Raw genomic sequence first — 13,443 nt, 5'->3', positions numbered from 1 at the left:
AATCTTGCTTAATTGATGTCCTGCACTCACTAATTTTCCAGAAACTAATTTCTTCATAGAGAATACACACACATTTAGACGCAATTACCCACATGTTTAAAACAATTTCATACTGAATACGGAGTATGTCAGAAGTATTAGCTGCAACGTTCTATTTTAACTGAAAGAATTCATAGTAAATGTTCATTACATCGAGAACAGAGTCTTCAACAGAAAAACCCACGACAAAACACAACCATTCCCACCTTATCAATCACAAAAATGGAATAAAAGCATCAAGAGTGTCTCAAATTCACCATGGCCCTCGGGAAGAATATCAAGTTCCCAAGACTGGAACTTAACTTGAATCAGATGATGATCCGGACTCAATCACAATGTAAACAAACTTTAGACTTCATACAAAAGAACGAATTAACGACTGATAAACAAAATAGCAGACAACTATGCATACAACGACATGAATAATTGCTTAATCTGAGTGCAGGTCGTCTTCTTGGAAATGGAAATCCGACGAGGATGATGAAGCAGAAGAGGAAGAGGTGAGATAAGAGCTGTCGGGGTAGGGGAAGCAGAAGAAGGTCCAGAGCCAGAAGGCGAGGCGGCGGAGCTGGCGCAGCGGGAAGCAGAAGAGTAGATGGAGAACTTGATCGGTTGGCAATCGTTGTGGGTTGCACGCTATGTACTGACAAGCATTAGCCGACACTTTGGCCACCCCGACCACCGCCGCGCCGCTGAACACCATCTTACGATCCCGATTGGATCGAAAACAATAATAATAACAAAAAATAACGTAAGACGTGCAATCGCCGATGAGGGATTTTGTGTTTCAAATTGAGATTGGATTTTCTTCAGTGGCCATGTTGTTCGTCTTCTTCTTCGGAGTTCAGATTGGGAAGTTTCAACTTTGGTTTGCTAAGTCGTTTATTGCTTTATTTTTATTATCTTTTTTTTAATGATCATTTAATTTAAGGGTGAATGTGATAATAATTATTTCAACTCTCAGAATTAGTTAATTTATCTTAAAACCCTTCCAGTTTGAGGCCATTCTCAGTTTTACCCCACAAGTTTTGTTTGTGTCTCAACTGATCACAATTGTTAGATCAAAGTAAAGAGCTGTGACCGACACACGACTATGAGATCACATGACTTCATTATTTATTCCCAAAATTGAGCTGCAGACCGACGACGGAATGGAGGTAGATTTGGAGATACCGGTGATTAACTAATTGAACAATCAATACTTATAAAAGGAAAAGGTAAAGCTATTTGAGTAAATACATTAGTAACATTTCGAAAGAGACGAAAAAAATTAAGGATCATTGCTTAATGTATGGAAAATATAGATATATTTAAGTGAGTGGGTTGGTGATCACAGGGGAGTCAGCTATGAGATATCCTTTATCTTCTAGGTAAGATACCACTTCACCAGCCATCTCATTAGGTGTGGGGCAGATTCCATCCTTCTGTTGTAATTCAATCTGAAACCATAATAACTTAAGTGAGGGTAAGAGAAAATGCAAGCACAAAGATCAACTGTTGTATGTATAACTCCTGATGAATCACCAAATATCTGTTGAATAAAATTATTACAAACCTCACAGTTCAAAGGAGGTTCATACGGATCATCCACTCCGGTAAAACCTGAAACTTAATCATAATGCTGATAAAAATCTGACCCAGAAAAAGGAAAACAAATCTAGAATTGCTAGCATACAAGGTTTAGTCAAGAGAAGATGGACCTTTGATCTTCCCAGCCCGCGCAAGCTTGTAAAGACCTTTTGGATCTCGGCCTTCACATAACTCAAGAGGCATGTTCAAAAAGACCTGGAAATTTTGAATTATGAATTTTGTTTAATGCCTTCGTTATATGTATAAGGATGTGCTTGGGATTGGAAAACTAATTCTTGCCTCGATAAAATTTTCTTTTGGTAAGAGGGCACGGCAAGCTTCTCTGTCTTTACGATAAGGAGATATAAGACTAGCAATGCAAATTAACCCACCATCAGCAAAAAGCTTTGCTACTTCACCTAAATGGACAACAAAGAAGATACATCACTAAACAAGCAGTAAGTAATCCAATACCTACACCTCATGTCCCTAACTGCAGTGCAAATGTCATCATTCAAGCATTATGAAATAACTGCTATACCAAGAACCAACTGTCATCAAGAAAATGGATTACTGGAACATAGCCTTCATCAGAGGAAAAGTTGGTGAGGCTTCAACTTTAGATATTATCTGATAATCAAACATTTCGATTATATATTTTGGTGTTCTTAAACAGGCTGCAACAGTAACCAAATGAACATTGGGGAGTTTCAGGTTCATTATCGACATGCTGTAGCTATATTTGGTCTAGATTATGAGAAGTGAAGCTCTAAATAGGAAATACAGAGGATAATAGAGAAAAAATACATGAATATGTGTCTTGTTTGCTTAACAATGTGAGAAAGAGGAACGGCAAGTATCATGTTTAAATAGTAGATGAAATTTTACAACTTCCCCTACTGTTCTAATCCCTTTTCCAAGTCTGCAGGCATTGATAATTTATAATTCCAAACCAAAAAACTGCATACTTACCAACCCTGCGTATATTTTCCATTCGATGTTCTGGTGAGAAACCCAAGTTCTTGTTTAGACCATGCCTAAGGTTGTCCCCATCGAGAACATAGGAAAGTTTACCACGGGAATGCAACTGTCTGCCGAGTGAACATGCAAGTGTGCTTTTTCCTGTGCCGCAAAGGCAACAAAATTTTTACAATTCAATCACAGTCTGTGATAGCTGAGATGCGGTTAACAATCTAAAAAATGGTTTATCTACATTTTACAGCAATTCTTCCTTTTTGTAACGCCTGTTTGCTTGCATTTCCGGTACCTCTGGAAATATTTTATGGCAACATGTAATTCATGTTTGGATGTTTAATTTTGAGTATAAAAAACTATTTAAATTATTTTTTTAATTTCATATTTTGAGTAGGATATAATATGGTGATAAAAATTGTTCTTACGTGTGCTGAGAAGTTGAATTAAATAATGATTATATATGGGAATATAGGAGTCGAATGAAAAAATATTTTACCTTTTAAATTTTTTGAAACAATATGGATTATGTTTGTTTATGTTTCCTGAAAATTCAAATTATTCCTGAAAAGCATAAACAAATATTGCCAATATATTTCTATATAACAATAAAAAGGGAGTAGCCGGTATAGGAATTATTCAAATCATTGTAAAGGTACCAATAAGGACAATGTGAGGGCACAATGAAGTTAAAAGAATACAAATCTAGTGAGTTGACAGGACATTTTACTCGAAGCATATACAAATAAAACTAAACCACAATGAACTGGATGAGACTAAGTCACTAAAAAGACTGTAAATTGAAAACCACATACAAACATTAACCTGATCCACTGAGACCAGTGATCCATACGACACATCCCTGTTGATTAAGCAGCTTTTCCCTATCTACCTTCCCGATGGGACATTCGTGCCAAAAGATGTTAGTTGAGTGGCCCACAGAAGACATTAAAATAAAATACTCTTCTTTTCCTGCAAATAGAAGAGAGGCATTCGGATTCTTCATGAAATAAATCATTAAGAGTACTTAGATTATGAGTTTCAACTTATTTGGAAGACTTTGGCTAAGATAAATTTCAAATTCATCCCTTCTCAATCCATACTCATCTGTTAGTTAGATACTAAATATACTGATTTCAAATCAAGTTTGAAATCTGATCCAAATCAAACCATTCGAAGGTGATCAATCAACTGAGGCCTAAATATGCCAAAAAAAAATTCTCTTTTAATTTATATTTTGGATCGTGGCTCTACTCATGGCATACGCTGCAGCACTTGGAATCAAATGATCCATTGGTTAATGGTGGCAGGGGAAATCTTCTTTGATCGCGTTACATATGAGCGGATAAAGGAAAATCTTCGCCAAAAATGGCAAGCGTTTCTCATCACATTTTAGATCCTTCAACAATATCGACACAAACCGATCAAGGAAACCCGAATGGCCGACGATTCTCAATTTCTTAGTCTGTTGGCGAACAAAAAGGTTCCATTATTCGGCTGAAATGAGCTAGCATATGAAAGACGAAGCGAGAAAGTACCCGCATTCATTTTCAGATGACTAAACAAAAACACATGATAAATCATGAAAATAGTACAAAATAGATGAGCAGAGCGACAGAAAATGCAGGAAAACGATGGCGTAATCATGTACCTGTAAGCGAGGGAAGAAGGGGATCGGAAAAGAGGCAACTCCTCGCAGTGATTCCGGGATCTGGTGGGACTGATTGAATGTAGACGTGATTTGGGCAATGGAGAAAATGGAGGAAAGGTGGCGGAGGTAACCAAAAGTTACTCTCTATATTCCCGCTTGGTTCGTCGAATGAATAAATATTAATAATTTCATTCAAAAATGTTAAGAGTTTAGGATATTTTTTGTATTTTTTTACCAAAAGAGATAGATACATACATATATACATACAATAACAACCCTAGCCCCTGGCTCACGCGACTCCTGCCAAGAATGGCGCTTTAGTTAATGCGTATACACTAGAGTGTACAATCGATCAATTATGCAGGCCTACGGTTACTTTGTGTTGAACCGCACCACCTCCCAGAGCCGGAGCCGACCTCAATTCACGGCGTACGCCGCCGCCAGCGGCCGGAGGAATCACTATGCCGTGCTGGGGGTCTCGCCTAACGCTTCGACCTCCGATATCAAGAAGGCCTACCGTCTCCTCGCTCTCAAGGTATTTCATATATGTTGATTTAACTCAACTCTTTATGGAAAATTTGTTAATGTCAACTGTGGGTAGTTAGAATGTTCCGATTCCGACCAAGTTTTCTACTTTCCAAAGTCAGTATACATGTGCTCACATGATTTGGTTCTCCAAGCCATTTCTTTATAGATAAAAACGTGTGTGAGAGTTTCACGGATCGTATTTTATGAGATATATCTCTTATTTGGTTCATCAATGAAAAAGTATTATTTTTTATGCTAGAGTATTTCTTTTTATTGTGAATATCGGTAGGGATGACTTATCTCACAAATAAAGATTCGTGAAATCGTCTTATAGATAAAGATTCGTGAGATCATTTCACAGAAACCTACTCTACTTTATTTAGGTATAGGCAAAAACTTGTGTGAAACGGTCTCACGGGTCGAATTTGTGAGACGGATCTATTATTTGAGTCATCCATGAAAAAGTATAATTTTTTATGCTAAGAGTATTACTTTTTATTGTGAATATAAGTAGGGTGGACCAGTCTCACAGATTAGTATCCGAGAGACGGTCTCACATGAGACTCGCTCTTAGGTATAATACTAATTTCACGATGGTGTAATGTTTACGTCAAATACAAAACTCGTCTCCAACTTCATCTCATCAATTCTAAATTTTATGTCAAAAAAATATTCTCTATCATTTTATTCACACATTTATTTCACAAAATAATTTTAAACACAATAATTAAAATATCAACAATATCAAAAATAATTTCGATATTGATAATGAATGAAAAAAAATTAATTAAATGTATATTAAGAATTACTTAAATTTTTTAAATGTTTAATCTTATTATTTAAATACTTGCATTTATTACTTAATTGAATGTAATTAAATTAACTACTCAAAAAATTTACAATCATATATAAAAATAATCTGAAGATAAATTACTTACATACAACAAATATTAAAATGATGCTTATAAAATATAAATGAAACACAAATATCGAAGTTCTAATTAACTGAATTTACTATATAAATCACATAAATAGTTGATCACTGCATCTCGTAATGCTGAAGTGAACCTACTATCCCTTATGTTTTTATACTGAGCAAGAAATTCTTGAAATCTTATATTTTGATCCATAACCATTTCCACATTCGGAGTGGTACTTCCATTGCATCTTGTATAATTTAAAAAATTTCAAGTTTATTGAAATAATAAAATCAGATTATTGAAACTTAAAATCAACACACATTATAATTAACCATCCACAAAAACTCTACTGTTCCTGGGGACTGAGTAATTAGCACCCAGTGTGGCAGCAAAATATTTTTTTATTGATCTACCTTCTGGTGGACATACGTATACTTCAATCATATACTCCACCTAGATAATTGATTTAATTACGGAAACCTTTTTGGTAGTCTAGAAATTTAGTTTTGAATTTTCCATTGATTCAGCTGCTCTTGATTTGTTATTGCAGTATCACCCTGATGTTAACAAGGAAGTAGGAGCAAACGAGGCTTTCAAGAGTATCCGCCTTGCATATGATGTGAGAAATTTTTTGATTCTCTGTTTCTTTCAGTGATGTATTACGAATAGTAAGGAGATGGTGATGATAATAAGAAATGATTTATTTGGTTTGACCATGATGATCTACATTTATGGTATATTGTGATAAAAATGATATTAGAAATTTACATGACATTTGATTTCGAAGGTCATATTTAATTTTTATAACAGTTCATATTTCTTAATGTCCATCTTTTACTTGTGTGTGATCTATATAGTTACGAGAAGAGATTGTCCATAATCTGTATAGACGAACTTTTTACTCCCAAGTCCCACCACTGGAATTCGATTGTAGTCTAACATTTAATATCATCTGAGTGGTTCTTCCTGCTTTTGGTTTTTATGTTAATGTTCACATATAATCATTTTTCATGGTTTATTTCTTTGTGGTGACATCCTGGTGCAGACCTAAAGGCTTAAACCATATGATGTTTGATATATAGGAATATTTTTAAATGTTGTTCTTCAAATTTATCAGCATTATGAAAAATAAGCTGAGAAAAGAAGTCCAACATGCTACATGTTAGCGAATTTCTTAAATCTAGTCTCATTTAATTGCAGTATGGAAAGTTTGTTTTTAGTATCTTGATTCCTGAAGAGTTCATTTCTTTCTCCATGAAAAACTCTGCAGTCTCTTGCATTATTGAATGTTGTACTGTCGAACCTCCCACATTACTGTGGACTTGGTAAGAGCTGATTTTAATTTTCTATCTCCCGAAGTCAAGATATGTTTTATTTTGGAAAATAAAGGAAAATTAATTTTGTGGCAGATTCTGGTTAAGGAAACAACAAGAAATGAGTATGATCAAGCCCTGAAACATCAAGAAACTGGCAGAAGGCCTTTGGGTGATGAATGGGGCTCTAATCTGGCTTATGAAGGTGGAATAAAGTTTTATAAATGGGCTTATGATAGGCGTAAAATGCGAAATGAAAAGTATTGGGAGCAGCAGTATAATAAAGAACAGCAATATTATAACAACCCTAACAAGTTTTCTGAGAAAGAAAACCTAAATGAGGAAAGAGACTCTTTCGTCGAGGTGCTAAGATCAGCTTTCCTCTCTCTGTTTCTGATGCAGACTGTGGGAGTCCGATTATCTCTCACGTTTAGCAGCCTAGTGGCTTTGATTGACCACAAATTGGATGGAGGATATAAGTTTGGTTATTTATTCGCGTGGATATTAGGAGGGAGAGGTGGTATTTTGCTTACCATGTTCCTGTCATTCGCAAGTTGGGTTTGTGGCAAAACAAGTAGCAGCGTTGTTGCTCTGGTGGTAGTTGCCATGTGGTTTGGCGCAACTCTTGCAAGGTATATTCCACTTCCCCAAGGTGCTCTCCTTACTCTTTTGTATATGTCAATAAAGCTACAAGTTGATCTAAATTAAAGCTGCTGCTGTTGGCAATGCTGTTCTGTAATGGATATTTGTTATCCTGGATGTTTGTGTATATAATTTTATGTTTATATTTCGAGGTAAAAAATCTGTTATATGATCTACTCTTGTATTTTTGTCGTGACCACAAACGCACTATTCTTCCTCGTGTTTCCTTCCATTATGGTCCGTGGCTGGTTCTGGGAGAGTTTAATCGTGTTTTCGACCCATCCATCCACAGCTGTTGCTAAACATTACATTAGACTATTTTTCATGACGTTGTATAAATTGGAAGTCAAATTTTGTGGACAACAATGGCATGAATGAAGATGAGCCCCCAACTCACACCTATCTACCAAATATGAGTTCTCAAAGAATAAACATTTTCAGCTTTTCTCTGCTTGTCAGCAGGAACAATCAAGAATGCGAACATACACAATTTTTTCCATATCAAATTCACAGGTCTATGTTCTCAATGACTTGAGACAAGTACTAATTAATGTCATCGCTCTACATAATCGGTGATAGGCTGGAAATCTAACTTGCTGCTAGCCCTTAACACTTCCCGTCTGTTGAATTTGTTTGATGCTCCGCAACAGGTGACGCCCGCTTGCCATATCGATCAACACCCAGAACCCATTTTGCATCATCTGAACATATATTCAGAAATTGAACGTCAGGGGGAAATAGAAAAATAAAAAAGAAAGAAAGAACGAACATATAGAATGAAAAGCAATATACTTACGTACCTTGAAAAAGTGAAATCGTCGTATGTGTTTGGCGGAAGAAGTTTCACTATCATGTTGGGATAAATCTTCTGAAGATGTGCATTCCTGGGAAGGAATTAAGGAATTCCATGCCAAATAAGCTGCCAATATTGCCGAGAACACCACCAAGATGAATCTCAGAGGGCACATTTCTTGTCTGAAGTCAGGCTTTCTAAATTTGGATTATTTAAAGAAATTTGAGTATTCTTACAATGAGAAACAGACACTACGCGTGCGTTAGATTACGACTTGGGCAATTTGTCTCTTTTTCGGACCAAGTCCAAGCTTTGGTACCAACTCCAATTTTGTAATATAATGGAAAAAAAAAGAGGGTTATTGTGGAAGATCAGACTGGATCAACCTGTCTCGTAAGTATGAGTTGACTTTTAACTATTTACATATTCCAACCAATAATTCAAGATCTTGAAACATTCTAAAAATGTTGTTACCATGGCAATACTTTTCAAATTGTTAGTGTAACGCCTCAGATTTGAGGACTGTCCTCACTGTACTAAGACGAGTCTTTTTCAGCGTGCTTATATCCTCACTCATACGTACCCTGAGAAAACTTCCCATGAGGTCACTCATCCCAAAATTGTCCCAAGTCAAGCACGCTTAACTTTCGAGTTCTTATGTGATGAGCTACCGAAAAGAAGATGCACCTTTGTGATATTAGTAGTACCAATCAAATCTTTTAAGCCCTCTTGAACTGTACAGTACTCCATTACATTGAACAGTCTCGGAATCCCTCTCCTTTCGGTGTAAGAACCGTTCATTCATGTTCTCTCCACCTAGAATCCTGCCATGAGCCGCTCATTGTCTGTACCACCTCATGGCACCGGCGATCATCCCTGCCCTCTTCGACCCCGGGCCTCACAGTTAGAGTAGGCTTTAAATATGTTTTCAGCAAACAAAACTACCAACATTGGGCTCGAATAAATTTTGGAATGGGCTGGCCTAAAACCATTTTAACAGTATATCCACGGGCCCAATTTCGTCTAGCTGCTCTGGATCAGAAGGATTCTTTAGTACCAGTCCAGTTGGAAGAGAACGATTTAGCTCGCCAATTAAGGACTTGAACATGGGCTGAAGCATAATGTGGGCGATGAGCCCCGATCCGAAGATATTCCAACAAAGATGATGAAAATTGCATAGTGGTTAGCCCAAATCTTTTGAAGCCTACTAAGTACTAACAATAGAAGCCCTTAAAATACGAAGAGCCCAATGGACCAGCCCGTGAAGAGATCAATTGATAACCACGATGGGAGGAGTTGATCAACGGTCGGGGAAGATGACTACACTGTTCGGTGGAGTGGAACAAACGCTCAGAGGAAGAATTGGAAAAATCTCTCGAAAAACATTTAACAAAAACAGCAGCAAAGCTTCTTCAATTTCTCTCAATAGTTTATCTGTATATTTTCCAATTTCCAGCATTCTAGTTTCTTCATATTTTGGCATATTCCTCCAACTTTCTAATAAAAAATATCGTTCAAGTTCATAACAACATATATATTTGATGTTATTCATGAATTCTCTCTACAATTTTATCATATTCCCCAGTTTATATTTTTAGTTTTGAAGTCATACAAATGAATTAGAACAAACAGTCGAATCAGGACACGCAACGTTTGATAAAAGAAGTCAGATCATTTCACATTTGACACGATCACGTACCTGACACATCCCACAAATTTTCGTGAGAAACACATACAATGCTGCTTGTTTACGTTTAATGCTAGATATGAAGTACTTGTTCACGAGTTTCCGTCCATTGCATGATAAAAGTAATACGAGGCACAATTGTTGACCCCTTTTGGAAATATTGGCCCTTGATAAAACGACGTAAATGCTTACGTTTAAGATTCTTCCCCACCTTTTCAATTTTCTCTCTCTCTCTCTTTCCTTGTAATAAAGAACGAAAGCATGCAAGAACAAGAAAAAGAAAGAAACTAGGAGGACAGCACTAAGCAGGGGAGTATCCTTTATGGGCAAAAGTGAGCTTTAGCCCAGCAGCCATTTTTTGGCTCATCTATTATATGGTTAACTCGACAGTGTGCCCATAAAGGTCGATCCAACGACTCGAATTTTTTCGAGTCAATTTTTTTTTTTTTTTTCATTGGAGGCCGGGCCGTTCATTGTCCTGTCTGCACGGATAGGTTGAAACAAACCCTATTATATTTAGTGAATTTTTATGACAATGGGCAAACTCAATTCTGACAAATCGCAAAATTAATAAGGCTACATTCACAATATAATTCAAACACTTGTAAATTGTAAAACCAAATTTAGTAAAACATAGGAAAATACAAAAAATAATAACACTTAAATCATCACAAGAGAAAAAAAAAGCATAAAATAATCCCAATTCACACAATAATAATATATAATTGGCAGGTTTTTTTTTCTTTCCGAAAAATCATCATTGTTTTGAGTTACTAAAGGTAGAAATAAAAGATTCGTGGGTTTCTTTTGGTCGAATTAAAATTTATAATTCGATAAGATTGATTGATATATTGAGAGAGATGTTAATCTTGTTGCTGATGTATTGTTTATCATTTAAAAATTCGATATATTGAATAACTGAGGATTGCGAGTGAAATAAGATTTAAATACATTTTTATTGTAATATGTCACATATATATTTTTTAATGTTTATACATGTATTTTAAAACAAAGTTGGCCTATCAATATTCAAATTTCTAGTTACGCCTCTGGTACCACGTCTCCTCGACGGCACTTTCCATCTAATTTTTGTATGTGCTTCGAGGATCGTCTTGGACGTCTGTTTCCCAGGATACAACAGAACAACCAGCAGTGACTTAGCACAAGACACTACTATAGCGAACTGAAAACGTACCTTTACTTTATCACCGAGATTTAACGGAGGTCAAATGAAAAGCTAACAATATGTAATGCAAGAGAATACTTGAAAGATATAAGATTTTCATATGTTGGAAATGAGGAAATGAACACATCATTTATAAGTCCCAAAATACACACCAAGAGTCATCCCAGATTAATTAACTCGATTAATCTTCTCATTAACTCAAAAATATGAAGAGCCAAAACTCTTCAATTAACTCAAGAATGTGGAGAGCGAAAAGAAGACACTCGCACATTCATGAGACATAATTCTTATTCAAATTCTAAATTTGTTTCAAATTTCCAACAAACCAAAATATTGTGGATGAGGTATGTAAGAAAAATTAGTCAATAATTATAAGATATTTTGTGAATAATCATTTAAGAGAGAAAAAATGGGATCCATGGAAATTACACACAATATGAAAAATATAGGTAGCTTGTAGCATTGGAGGAATAATATGAATTGAAGGGTGGGAATCACGTTGGATTCACGTAGCATTAATTCGATGGACGGACAAAATGAATTGGGATTCCACGTATGTTTGAAACTTTTGAGAGTTGATCAATCCCATTTACTCTTCCAACGTGATATATACATTTCCCAATGTTTATGTCTACGTGTGTTTACAAATATATAGATACTTATATTTTTCTCGAAAAAATGTATCTTGTAGTTACATGTGTTGGAGTATCGTTTCCTTGAATAAAATGTGCAGTGAAAATTTTAAAGTTTTAGTTTTGACAATCGAAACGTTGTAGGTGTCGTAGATTCAGATCCCAATAATAGGATGTTTAAATGATTTATCTTTGCGTTCTAGAGATTCGACATCAAATTATTTCAAATTTTAAGCAGATATAGTCGTTCTTGTAATTGAACGATCAACTGGATCAAATGCTTTTCTTCAGTTATTTGAATTAGGTCTACGATTGAAAAGTGTATCACTCGTTTAAATCGCACCAGAGATCTAGACGAAATTTTATACCGAGGTCAATGCTCGGATTTTCTTGTCAAAAGATGTGGAATATTGTTCTTATAATAAATGTGTTTAGCAATGAAGTAATAATTATGTTTTCACCATTGATAAATGCATGTTTTAAAATGACACTACAGCTTTTAGCATTATTGTGTAGTACGCATATTGTTAGTTTTGTCATGAAGCACTAGTCTTTTATATATATGTATATATATGTATATATATATATATATATATATATATAGTTTTGATATCCTGCACACCTACTGTGCACACCTTTATGAGCACCTATGAGGTGTCACTCATCTATTGGATGTGATGAAATATAGAAAAATTGTGCATCCAATGGGTGAGTGACACCTCATAGGTGCTCACAAAGGTGTGCACGGTAGGTATGCAGGATATCAAAACTTTATATATATATGTCAAAAACTTTTGAGAGACAGTCTCACGGGTCATATTTTGTGAGACGGATCTATATTTGGGTAATCCATGAAAAAGTATTACTTTTTATGCTAAGGGTACTACTTTTTACGGTGAATATGGATAGGGTTGAACCGTCTCACAGATTGAGATCCGTGAGACGGTCTCACATGAGACCTACTATATATATATATATATATATATATATATATATATATATATATATATATATATATATATATATATATATATATAATAAGACTTTTCACAATTACAAAATATAAAATTAATACAGTCTTCATTTGGTGCCTGGACACTATTTTTTGGTCTAAAAGACTAAAACCAGAGTAAAAGAATAGGAATTAATTAATTATATAACTTGGATGTTTCTTGACAATAATAATAATAATAAATTAAAATTAAAAACCCTTGAAGGGTACTGCTCAAGAATCAAACGACGAATTTATCATATTCTTAACATGTTTCTATATTCTAATATTTAAATTCCATTGTGAACGAGATGAAGAGGTGACTCAAGATTAAGAGAGTAAAATTTTAATTTTTAAAAGTTATATTAAATATTTAAATGACACTTGCCTCCAGTATCAGTTTAATAGTTGATAGATATATCTATTGATATACTAACATCGTCCCCGTTATGAGTTGATCTTTTATAAGATTTGTTAATCTGATATATTATTCAAAGTAATAATTTGGACATGAAAAAAT

The 13,443-nt window shown here is 35.0% G+C and overlaps 2 protein-coding genes and 1 long non-coding RNA gene across 7 annotated transcripts; 1 reads left to right on the top strand and 2 right to left on the bottom strand.

Annotated features, from left to right (window-relative positions):
* Positions 1 to 1,171: 1,171 nt before the first annotated feature.
* LOC140818202 (adenylyl-sulfate kinase 3-like) lies at positions 1,172 to 4,496 on the bottom strand. Of its 4 annotated transcripts, none has more exons than XM_073178090.1 (8): positions 4,232 to 4,369; positions 3,835 to 4,045; positions 3,406 to 3,552; positions 2,581 to 2,730; positions 1,909 to 2,027; positions 1,740 to 1,824; positions 1,595 to 1,647; positions 1,172 to 1,478 (listed from the first exon to the last, which is right to left on the bottom strand). In XM_073178090.1, the coding sequence occupies exons 2-8, from the start codon at positions 3,872 to 3,874 to the stop codon at positions 1,350 to 1,352; spliced, it is 723 nt and encodes a 240-aa protein (XP_073034191.1). In that variant the 5' UTR covers positions 3,875 to 4,045; positions 4,232 to 4,369; the 3' UTR covers positions 1,172 to 1,349. The 4 variants fall into 4 exon arrangements, with proteins under 4 accessions (XP_073034191.1, XP_073034192.1, XP_073034189.1 ...); XM_073178091.1 differs by having other exon boundaries at positions 1,173 to 1,478; positions 3,846 to 4,045; XM_073178088.1 differs by lacking the exon at positions 3,835 to 4,045 and having other exon boundaries at positions 1,177 to 1,478; positions 4,232 to 4,496.
* An 85-nt stretch (positions 4,497 to 4,581) lies between these two features.
* On the top strand, positions 4,582 to 7,779 carry LOC140818203 (uncharacterized). Of its 2 annotated transcripts, XM_073178093.1 has the most exons (4): positions 4,582 to 4,766; positions 6,230 to 6,298; positions 6,950 to 7,004; positions 7,089 to 7,779. In XM_073178093.1, exons 1-4 carry the CDS (start codon positions 4,590 to 4,592, stop codon positions 7,097 to 7,099), a joined length of 312 nt encoding a protein of 103 aa, XP_073034194.1. In that variant the 5' UTR covers positions 4,582 to 4,589; the 3' UTR covers positions 7,100 to 7,779. The 2 variants fall into 2 exon arrangements, with proteins under 2 accessions (XP_073034194.1, XP_073034193.1); XM_073178092.1 differs by lacking the exon at positions 6,950 to 7,004.
* LOC140818204 (uncharacterized) lies at positions 7,068 to 8,654 on the bottom strand. The gene is made up of 2 exons (XR_012114921.1): positions 8,435 to 8,654; positions 7,068 to 8,335 (listed from the first exon to the last, which is right to left on the bottom strand). It is a non-coding gene; the product is annotated as an uncharacterized lncRNA (long non-coding RNA).
* Between the last annotated feature and the right edge of the window lie 4,789 nt (positions 8,655 to 13,443).

Source organism: Primulina eburnea, chromosome 17, assembly GCF_022965805.1.
Source record: "Primulina eburnea isolate SZY01 chromosome 17, ASM2296580v1, whole genome shotgun sequence".
NCBI classification, from domain to species: Eukaryota; Viridiplantae; Streptophyta; class Magnoliopsida; order Lamiales; family Gesneriaceae; genus Primulina; species Primulina eburnea.
The sequence above is the reverse complement of the archived record's forward strand: the minus strand, read 5'-3'. Positions and strand labels throughout refer to the sequence as shown.